Raw genomic sequence first — 12,009 nt, 5'->3', positions numbered from 1 at the left:
TTTTTTGTACATCATAAAGGTGGCTCATTACATATAATGGACAACTATACATTTCCCAATTCTTATATTATAGTATTATATGTCTCTGATTAAAACCATGGCCAATATCATCTTTAATTATGACATAGTAATTGCATGATAGTCTGGTTTCAAACTGTAGTATCTGTCTGTACTTATCACATGACCCAGTTAGTTCACGTAGAATATTCAAGTTTATAATTAATTGCAATCTATTATATTTTATAAATAAAATGCATGACTGTACCTTCAAACTGGATATCTATATCCATAATTAATGAATAACAGAAGTAATCTTGCAAATTTTATCCATAAGCACATGTTAAATCTATTTATATCTACTTCCTGTCATTTAAGCGGGAAAATAGGGAGACTTAGTTGTTGACATTGAATATGGTTACTTATAGATCTATAGACCAAAGAAAAATTTATAGATTTAGGAATTCTTTTTAAATGGTTCATGACAAATAAAGATTTAGATTTCAGGGCAGTATTAAGTCAGTATCTATGTTTGATTATCACCAAAGACAAGAAAGGTTAATATTTCCATGAAATCTATGGCAAAATGTTCTAAAATTTATGAAAAATTTCTTTTTATTAAAATCTAAGATAGAAACTGGTTCAAATAATAAAACAATCTTGTTAATTTTATATCTTCTTATGACAGGAATCCTTTCACATACAACAACTCTTTTTCTAGAAACTAGAAAGTTTTTTAAATTGAACATTTTTGTTCTCTTTTGAATGATATTTTATTTTTATTGATTTTGGATTTTATAAAAGATTTAATTACTTTAAATTCAGATGAATATTTTATTATGAATCATAATTTATTTATTTTAAAAAAATATTAAAGTATACAAACTGTTTTTTGATTTACTTCCTTTTTACCAATAATTTTCTGAATCAATGTCTACATAACACAGTACCACAGTATTAAAACAAAACAAGAGACATAAAAGCTAAGCAATGCGACGCGACACAACTGATTGCATGAAATATTTCACCAAGAAGTCCACACGCGTTACCCTGGTGCTATCCAAAAATCCTGGGGAGAACACTGCTAAAATTGTTTGGCCTTTTGAATTTTCTTTATTACAAGTCATTACAATTTTCTGAAAACACTATCATAACATCTGAAAACTGCCACAATAAAACCAGATTTAATCCACCATTTTCTACATAAGAAAATGCCTGTACGGGAATATGAAAGTTGTTTTCCATTCATTTGATGTGCGAGCTATTGATTTTGCCATTTGGTAAGGGTCTTTCCGTTTTGAATTTCCAATGGTCTTCGGTATCTCTGTTTTTTATCTTTTTATCACTAGAAAAATGATGCCCCCATTCAAGTTTGCTTTTCAAATGAAAATGGGACGGACAGACAGACAGACGGACAGACGGAAGGACAGTTGGACAGACAGAAGGGCGGTCAAGGGTAACATTTAATGCCCCTTTCGCCTTGTGGCTGGGGCATAAAAATCAAGAATCAAAATAACTGAAATAACTCATAAAAATCAGATCTAAATAAACTTCTATAGCTGTCTTTAGATTATTTGCATTCCTTGGTTCCTGTTTTATTAATGTATAAATAAGGGGGAACAATAGTTTATTGGGGTTCTAATGATTTTATTCAACTTGGTATATACAAACAGAGTGAAAACATGAAATTGCATGAACTCCAAAAAGAGAAATACTGGGTATGCAGACACAGTGAATCATTTCTTCATTTATTCATACTTACATGACTAGAGATACATTTAGTTTATGTACTATGTATTAAAAAGGGTTAATATGCAGTCTTTTTTTTTTATAGAGGATAAGTTATTTATTCATTTATTTTTAATGTAATATATCTCAAAATAACTGTATATAATTAATACTATATAATAAAGTATTGATATTTCTACTTACTTGAGTCATTGACCCTGCTGATGTAATTGCCTGTTATGTTGTATTCACAAGCCCTGACAGACTCAAAATCACAAGAGATGGAGGAATCTAAAATTATAAAAATTACATAGGGTAAGAATTAAAGGGGAGACAATTTAGTTTCAAGGGATATAACTGTCAACACATAATAAATGTTCAATGTCCTAATGTTGTTAGCTTTCGTTATAACATTTTAAAAACAGAATTAAACCAGCTATAGCAAGGTGCTAGGCAGTTTTTCCAAGCAATTTAAAACCTTACGTCTTGATCACTGTAAAATATTGGTGCTGAAAATTAATTCTCTAGAATCTATAAAAAAAACTTCAGGTTCAAATTTTTTCCACTCTTTGACATGTTGATGTAGATAAAGTATTATCTCTATTTTACGAAATTTTCCTTTGATCTTACTGACTGATAATTTCCTTTCTCAAGACAGTAGAGTGATATGAAAAATTATCGCTAGAAACTAAGGGCGCACATGCCGATGTCAATGAAATTAACAATGTCGTCATAGGTAATATAGCGATAAACAGATTATCATTGGTCATCTCAACTCTATTGCTTTTCTCACTTTCGCCGTACCGGCTTAAGCGAGAAAATCAATCTCATTGAGATGACCAACGATAATCTATAATTATTTACATGCAACTCCTTGACAACACTTATTATTGTATCATGCTAGAGAAGTGAAAGTACAGGTTTTATTTACATGTGAAATATCTGTTTTTTATTATTTCTAGAAAATTATTGCATTTCATTCCAAACGATGTAATAAATGGAAATATAACTCACCGCAAGATTTCTCATCACTGCCATCATTACAGTTTTGTATACCATCACAAACTGAAGATTGTGGAATACATTGGAGCCTAGAGGCACATCTATGTTCATCAGCATCGCAATCTGTAAAACAAGAATGTGTCCATAGTACACGGATGCCCCACCCACACTATCATTTTCTAAGTTCAGTTGACCGTGAAATTGGGGTCAAAACTCTAATTTGGCATTTAAATTAGAAAGATCATCAGCCGGTTGTACGAACATGTCATTAGTCTAATGAGTCATTACGTCTTCATTAGCCTAATGCATCATAAAGGCTTAATGAAGAATTAATGAACCATTAGGCTAATGCCACGTTCGTACAACCGGCTGCAGATCATAGGGAACATGTGTACTAAGTCTCATGTTAACTGGACTTCACCTTCATCAAAAACTACCTAGACCAAAGACTTTAACCTGAAGCGGGACAGACGGACGGACGAACGAAAAACATAATGCCCCTAGGTGGGGCATAAAAATTGTTTTTATTTATCATATTTTCTGAACATTTTTTTTTTCTTTTTTATAATTGCTTCAGATGATGTAGAAGTGAATATAGTGACCTAAGAATTTTACAGGATTGTTTCATTTCTTAAAATAAGTGATAAAAGTCTTTCTGATAAATGTAACTGCCAGTGAGTAATATCAACTGTGGATTCATTTATTTTCGTGGGTATTAATTCTCGTGTATTAAGGAAAACTTACATGTTCGTGGATATTTAATTTCGTGATTTTGCCAAAGTCTGCATACAAGCCTATATAAAATTTGTCATTCTTTGAACATTTAAATTCGTGGTTCACCTGTAACAACGAAATCCATGAAAATTGATATCCAAAGAAAAATAATGAATCCACAGTATATACGTATGCTTATCTGTTCAAATTCTCCCTGTTTAGCAAAAGCTTTGAAATAAGTTTTAATTATGACTTATGATTTTGGGACAGGATCTCAGGAACTCACAGATGATGATCAATGGTTTGTGGTTAACACAAAGTCATTTACTATAAAACCAACTACGTAAGTGACCTATAGCTGCTAACTGCTACGTCATTTGGTCTCTGGTGGAGAGTTGTCTCATTGGCAGTCATACCACATCATCTTATTTTTAAATAGTTTTTGCAAGCAATTTTCAATTGTCTTTTGCAAGTGAAAAAGTAACGCAAATATAAATTGTGGGAAAAAATGTTTCATGAAAAATAAACTATGTGAGGTCAGATAGATAAGATGTTCTAAATGTGAAAAAACTAACTTTAAAATAAATGTGTATACTGTTATCACCAAATTTTGACAGTGTACTGTAGGATCTCTAGTGTGCATCTTTAATACTGTAAATTCTGAAATTTTTACGATATTTTTATTATTTCAAAATTTGCCAAGGGACAAGTTTTGGAAAAATTAAAACTTGAATTTTAAATTTTCATAGCATTATTTGTATGGATCTTTTTCTGCAATCACAATAATACATGCACTCAAAAATTTTGGATTAACTGCAATTGCAAAAAAAATAGAAGGGCGAATTGAGCTCAATTAAACAAGTAATTATGATTTTTGGGAAATAACACTGTTCTTATCAGCTTTCATGTAACTCACCAATAGGGGGACAAATTCCTGGTGATACAGATATATTATCAACTCCAGCTGTTTCAATACCGAATGAACTCCTTGAAAATGGAGCTAGATCAAAATTAATGAAATCAAACTGTTCCACTGTCTGGTACTGGAAGCTTTTCCATGTACTGGTTCCCTGTAAGATGACTCTAGTAGATTCTGAGTTTTCTCTATTGAGTATCAATGTAAGATGAGCATTTGAACTTCCTGTGAACGTGTAATTGAACTGTAAACACTGGGTATTACTTGAGTCAAGGTGGTTTGGTGAAACTAACGAGGATCTTTTGTAACTGGTTGCTGTGACTGACATGTAAAAATCTGTAATATCAATGTTATAGAGTTTGTTCTACTTCAATTTATACCAAATACATGAAAATATTAAAGTTAATTACCGCTATGGCTGAATTTTTTTATCTAAATTTACCTATTAGTTCAATATTATACAATTATTGACTTTTGATTAGGTTGATACAATGATTTATAAACCCAGGAGATATGGTATTTACCAAGGCCAATGGCCAAGGGGGAATGTCATATCCCTGGCGTTGATAAATCATTGTATCAACTTATATCAAACAGTCAACGATTGTTTTATTATATGACTATTTTATTCATCTTTCATTTTTTAGTACTGCTCTTGACGATCGATATCTAACTTCTCCATGTTGTATTTATACTAACTATATATTATCTGCTTTGGCAGTTGCTAACTTTTTTAAGTTGAAATTCTAGTATACAATAAAATTTACCAAAAAAATATTTTAACACCTTATAATGTCATGCAGACCTACGATATTAACATTGCCCTGGAAAATAACTATTTAGGTACACATTAGCTGTTCTAAATCTTATATTAACCTCTCATGATTTTTTCCCACTGTGAATATAATGTTTTATCAAAGAAGATTCCCTATACTTTTAGCCAATGAGAAAAGAGAAATTGCATAGTCATATAATAATAAATTTTAACACATATTTAAAAAAAATAGGGTTTGACTTTCTTAAAGAAAGCAATTTTATCACAAAATGTACGGTTAGTCAAACTACATTCAATCTAAGGACTGTTTCATGAAAACATACATGGGACACAGGAAAGGCACTTCAAAATTTCAAATATAGGTGAGTGTAAACTATTTCATTTACAGTAAGAATGTAAGTGACGTTATGGTTTGTTTCTATATATAGATGGTTCCCCATTTTCAAAGTCCCTTCCCATGGTATCATATATAAGTTTTTATTGAACAGCCATAACAATAATAATTTTGTGGGTTAAATAATGATTGTTAAATGAAATTATAAACATTTAGAAAGGAGTATACTGTAAACCAACATATTTTCGCAGATACTTTATTTCGTGTTTAGCACTTACTAACCCATTTTGAGATTTTCAAATTTGCTTGATGTACGTAGTTATAAAGGGAAAGATCCAAGTTTTACATATTCGCGACGATTTATATTCACTTTATTTTTCTACTCGCGAAAGTTGCAAAAAAAAATCTCTCGCGAAAATTAGTTGGTTTACAGTAATTGCAGACTAAATTAAGAACCTGCATTCAGTTTACCTCCTTTCTTGTTGGCATGCTCTTTTCTCTTCCAGGAATCAGACATGTAGTATCCACATAGCGCTGAGTCATCAAAATCACAGGTCAAGGATTTAACTGTAAATATTTTTGTAGGGTTATTAAAATATATTCATATCAATTTGGGTTCCTACACTAAAATTTAAAATTTGACTACCTTTGAAACTCATAGGACTAGAATTTGGTGTAAATAGACCTCTTGACAGGCAATGAACAGCGCCACCTAGTAATTATTCTCTGCCTCTGAAGAAAGTCTGTGAAGGACAAAAACCTGTTACTGGTAAATCTATGAATCCTCACCTGGCACGGTTAGTTGTATGTTTTGGCATTACCAACTTTTTATTTGTTATAATTTTTTATCATAGACACATATTTAATATGCCTCCACTAACATAAGTTCCTCTTTGGGTTACTCATCATAGACACATATTTAATATGCCTCCACTAACATAAGTTCCTCTTTGGGTTAATCATCATAGACACATATTTAATATGCCTCCACTAACATAAGTTCCTCTTTGGGTACACTCAGCAACCAGATACACTGAAACCAATATGTAAAAGTAATACACTTCAGAATTCCGTAAAATTATCATAATCCCACAAAATCAGACTGGATAATTTCTTCAAACAAAAAAATAACTGCATCAACAATTATCTATCATAGATAATTAATTGATCCAAATCATTATCACAAGCCACAAAATAAGGCTGAATAATCTAAGGGTCGAACAATTGTATGGGCAATTATCCTTAATTGATAATCTACCATTTAATTTTTCTGAATAAGTTATCATAAGCCTCAAAATAAGACTAGTGTTGTTGTATATCATATTTGTTTTTTCGTTTATTGTTTTGTAAATAAATAAGGCCTTTAGTCTTCTTGTTTGAATTGTTTAACATTTGTCTTTAAAGGGCCTATTATAGCTTACTATGCAGTATGGGTTTTGATCATTGTTGAAGGCCGTGTTGTAACTATGTCATTTGGTCTCTGGTAAAGAGTTGTCTCATTGGCAATCATACCACTTAATCTTATTTTAAAAGATATAATTTCTTCAAACAGAATAACTGGATCATTTAATTATCCAACATGGATAATTAATTTTTATCACAAGCTTAATAATCACTCATAGACTGGATAATTATTGTAACATAATAAACAATGGGGTAAGTTATTTTAACCCATTGGAGCTATTGTGTTTTAGAGACTTCTTTAGATCAGTTTTCTCTCTATCTTAAAATACTACTTAGTCTTTAGGAAATTTAAGCGTGTATCGTTAATTTTTGATATAGACATTTAACTGTGAAATTTACCCTACTTGAACATTTTAAACTTAATTCAAATGCATTGTAAAAGGCAATGAAATTTGAATAATGAACAAAGCGAAGATTTTATTGTCCCATCTAAGTCCAAACAGCAAACAAAACCTGACAAGAAAATTAACCTGATATACAGTAATAACTTACTTGGACAGCTTTTAGCTGACAACACAACATCATCCACATATACATCTGTATGGTTATTCATTTGAGTTTTGTCAGCCTTAAATCTCAGAGTAACCTCCCTTGGAGATGAAACCCTAACACAGTATGTCTGCCATGCAGCTAGAATTGACTTAGTTGTCATCACTGACGTAAAACTGTCGTCTTTACTGATGGAATACATCAGGTTTTGAGCACTGTTCCAATTGCTTATCATATATTTGAAATGAAGGTACATTCTGGATGATATTGAGATATTCGGAAATTCTATCAATGCTGTATCCCCTTCCTCTCCTAGTAATCCATTGGCAATCAAAAAACTATCTGAAATCAAATCACAATGAGTTTTAAATTCAACTATGCATCATTTGGTCTCTGGTGGAGAGTTGTCTCATTGGTAATCATATACATCTTCTTATTTTTATATTTTTATATATTGAAGACTAACTGATTTTCCAGAATTGTTAAGTCAATTTTCAGACTCTTCTCCATAAATCAGCTTTCAACAGATTGTTCAATAACATTTTGATCAGTCAAACCAAATAAACTAGATATCATTGAGATGGGAGCCGTCTCTGTGGGCCCCCTGTGAATAATGTGTGGTAAAAAATTTGTATCTTTATCATTGGACATAGGGGTGTCAACTGAAATCAAAGTTTTTGACCTTGACCTTTGACCTAGGAAGTTGTACATAAATTATGACACACCCTCTGGTGTTGGTTTATATACATGTCAAGTATAAGTTTTGAAATCATAACGGTTCTCAAGATATAGAGCAGACATGATCTTTACCATAGGACATGGGGAACGGTTCTCAAGATATAGAGCAGACACGATCTTTACCATAGGACATGGGGTTGTCAACTAAAAACAAAGTTTTTGACCTTGACCTTTGACCTAGGAAGTTGTACATACATTATGACACACCCTCTGGTGTTGGTTAATATACATGTCAAGTATAAACTTTGAAATCATAACGGTTCTCTAGATATAGAGCGGACACAATTTGTTACGGACGGATGGACTGATCACTATAGGGCGTCCTCCATTTGGCAGGGCCCTAATGATCACAGCTTTCAAACCCTATGCTTCATCATTCTTGAAACCACTGAACACTTTAATAGAAAGTTTTTTGTATTGATATAAGAACTTTCTTCAGATTTTTAGTTTAAATAATAAAAGATATCTTATAAACTTTCTTATAAGAAATAATTAAGGGGCGACACAAAGGTACTAATTTCCAAAATCATGCTTTTTTTGTACAACCAACCCCCTCTTCCCACTTTTTTAACTTTTTTCCCCAGATCCTACTTTTTTAACACCCCTATATCCCACTTCACCACTTTTTTACCCTTTTTATCCAACATCACCACTTTTTCACACCATATATCCCACATCCACCACTATTTTACCCCCTATATCCCAAATCCACCACTATTTTACCCCCTGTATCCCACATCACCACTTTTTTACCCCCTATATCCCACATCATGACTTTTTTACCCCCTATATCCCACATCACCACCTTTTTACCCCCAAATCCCACATCACCACTTTTGTATCACCTATATCCCACATCCCCACTTTTGTATCACCTATATCCCACATCCCCACTTTTGTATCCCCTTCATCCCACATCACCACTTTTTTACCGCCTACATCCCACATCACCACTTTTTTACCCCTTATATGCCACATCACCACTTTTTTATGACCTTTATTCCACATCCCCATAATGATTCATCACAGTGATAAAAGTATGTCTGAGCACCAACCCACAGGAAATTTAATCTCCTTGAAAATGAACCATTTAGGCCTTTGAAAATTAAATGTTCAAGGCCTGGTTTCCCCTAACACAAGATAATACTAAATGGTCAGCAGGCAGGAAACACTTTTTATTTTATTTTATTTTTTGAGCAAAATAATCAAATGAGGCACATGCAGTAAGTCTTAGGCTCTACAGAGAATTCAATCTTAAACCACTAACAGGAAATTCTTGAAAAAAAGAAATTGTTTCACATTATATCTTGATCTATATTGTGATAATATAAGCTATTTTAAACCTTACAGAATGACAAATGAAACTGTTTAAAAGAAATCATCAGACATTTAAAGCCTCATTGATAATTGTCTTAAAAGAGAGTCTATGTCTGTTTTTTTCATCTATTAAAAAAAAAAAATTGACCCAGAGGTTAAAACCAGACCCGGAAGGGTAAGGGGAACCAACAATCTTGTTTTCATGGCCTTAACAGTATTAATTTTGATAGCCATGCATTGTTGGATTTGGAGTCATTTAATACAGTGATACTTTTATTTTGATCACAGCTTTCAAACCCTGTATTGAATGCTTCATCATTCTTGAAACCACTGAACACTTTCATAGAAAGTTTTTTGTATTGATATAAGAACTTTCTTCAGATTTTTAGTTTAAATAATAAAATATATCTTATAAACTTTCTTATAAGAAATAATTAAGTGGCAACACAAAGGTGCTAATTTCACCATGCATTGTTGGATTTGAAGTCATTTAATACAGTGATAAAAGTGTTTTTGAACTTGTTAGAACATCTTCTTATTACTCCTAGATATTCATGCATCGTTAGATTCCTTAATCATTTACATTTAGCTTTTCAGTCATGAAAATGATGATGATGATGGATGGCTGCTTAATGTCCATCAGCAACTTAAATACATATTCGGGATTAGAACATGTTAATGTAATATGGATATTTACCCCGATTTGTACAAAACCAGCACACTGAGCCAGATTTTTAATGTGCTAGTTCCCAAGGCAACAGTCCGCAGGAAGACATGTCACCCTACCTGAACACATTATTATGACTCCGAGACAATCAGTCTTTGCTCTTACTCATTAATGCTGTGTGCTTAGCGGAGCAGCAGAAAATATAAATTATAAAGTCTTTGGTGTGACATGGCCAGGGTTCAAACCCACAACCTCCCTCATTTGTCGCGAACACTCAACCACGAGGCCAATGAGGCGGTGTCATGAAAATGCACCATTTCTGTATTTTAGATACTGTCATAAAAAATTGCTACATAAATGCTTTTTATCTGAATTTATCCTAAAAAATTTTTATATTATTAAACAACTATTCCATAACTATAGTCACAGACTGGCCGGAGTTCCACTTAAGTAAAACCCCACCTTCCCCAACATAAAATTTTTTATAATTCCATAATCCATAACAAAAGTGTCAAGTTTGGGTCCACTTTAGTAAATCCCAAAACACAATATAAAAATGTTATATTTCAATAATCCATAACAAAAGTGTCAAGTTGGGGTTCACTTTAGTAAAACCCCAACCGAACACCCACAATATAAAAGTTTTATATTTCTATATTCAATAACAAAATTGTCAAACACCAAACACCCACCATATGAAAATCTTGTAACTCTATATAATTCTAATACCTTTCATGAGTACGCAATCACACACCAACTACTTATCATCAAAGTCTTCTGTCGCCACCCACCAAACAGGTTGGGAACAAATCCCCTACATGGTGCTGTATAGAGTGATTACCCTTCTATAGAGGGATATATTTGTTTAGACTGGATATAAAGCAGAACATGGCAAATGTGCATTTTCTACTTAGGGAGCTACCATTTGATTTTTATTTGGGGGGGGTAGGATGAAATTTGAAAAAAAAGGCAGGACAGGAGTTTTGAGTAAAAAAAAAGGCAGGATGAAAATTAACGTAAAAAAGGTCAGGATAAACTAATAAAATAAAAGGCAGGACCAAATAGAGTGAAAAATAAAAATGCAGGACAAAGATTATAACTAAAAAAAAATGCAGGACAAAAGTTTTCATCCTAGCCCCCCCCATAAAAATCAAATGGTAGCTCCCTTATTATGGCAGTAACCTACAACATTGGATGCACCAATTGATGAACTTAATTTAATATGCACACATCTAGTTTACTGCTAAACTGACTTAAACTGGGCATAGGACATTTGAGCGAAAATAAAAAATGCACATAGGGTCATTTTAGCGCCGACATCATAGGACAATTTAGCGCCGGAATATTTACCTTACCTGGATTTTCAAATAGGACGTTTGAGCAAAATTTCCAGTGATACTCTATATGAATTAAGAAAATATTTTTCGAAAGTAAAAAATAGAGTAAGTTTTTAAAATAAATATATTTTATTTTATTTTACACCTGAGTAATTCGACCGGTTCTGGGTTGTTAATGGTAGTGTAGTCCTGAGTTGATTACTTGACTGAAACTTACATCACAGACGAATCGTTGTATTCCCCGTATCTCCAGGCTGCAGTTCCATCTATGTCAAAACGTACAAACAATGGACCCAAATCATTTCATGCCCATTAAAATGAGCAATTTTATCATAGTCACTCATCAATTTATTCTTTTGTTGACACCATTGTCAAATTACAATCTGTGACTTACATCAAAATTCGGAATTTCAATATTGATGCACTTCAGAGCAGGACAGACAAGGAGAAGGAACAGAATCTCCTGGACTTGCATTCACGGTACTGCAAGCAGGAATTAACGAGGGATTTTTTTATGCCAAAAGCCTAGGA

At 32.5% G+C, this 12,009-nt stretch overlaps 1 protein-coding gene across 1 annotated transcript in view; it reads right to left on the bottom strand.

Moving 5' to 3' along the window:
- Positions 1 to 12,009, bottom strand: part of LOC127723900 (uncharacterized) — a 196,600-nt gene that overhangs the window by 79,375 nt on the left and 105,216 nt on the right. The window contains exons 39-43 of the mRNA XM_052230616.1: positions 7,423 to 7,761; positions 5,938 to 6,033; positions 4,358 to 4,693; positions 2,740 to 2,850; positions 1,930 to 2,016 (exon numbers count right to left, since the gene is read on the bottom strand). Coding sequence (XP_052086576.1) covers positions 1,930 to 2,016; positions 2,740 to 2,850; positions 4,358 to 4,693; positions 5,938 to 6,033; positions 7,423 to 7,761 — 969 coding nt within the window. The remainder of the gene's footprint in view (positions 1 to 1,929; positions 2,017 to 2,739; positions 2,851 to 4,357; positions 4,694 to 5,937; positions 6,034 to 7,422; positions 7,762 to 12,009) is intronic.

The sequence above is a fragment of the Mytilus californianus genome, unplaced genomic scaffold (genome assembly GCF_021869535.1).
Source record: "Mytilus californianus isolate M0D057914Y unplaced genomic scaffold, xbMytCali1.0.p SCAF_13, whole genome shotgun sequence".
Classification (NCBI taxonomy): domain Eukaryota; kingdom Metazoa; phylum Mollusca; class Bivalvia; order Mytilida; family Mytilidae; genus Mytilus; species Mytilus californianus.
The sequence above is the reverse complement of the archived record's forward strand: the minus strand, read 5'-3'. Positions and strand labels throughout refer to the sequence as shown.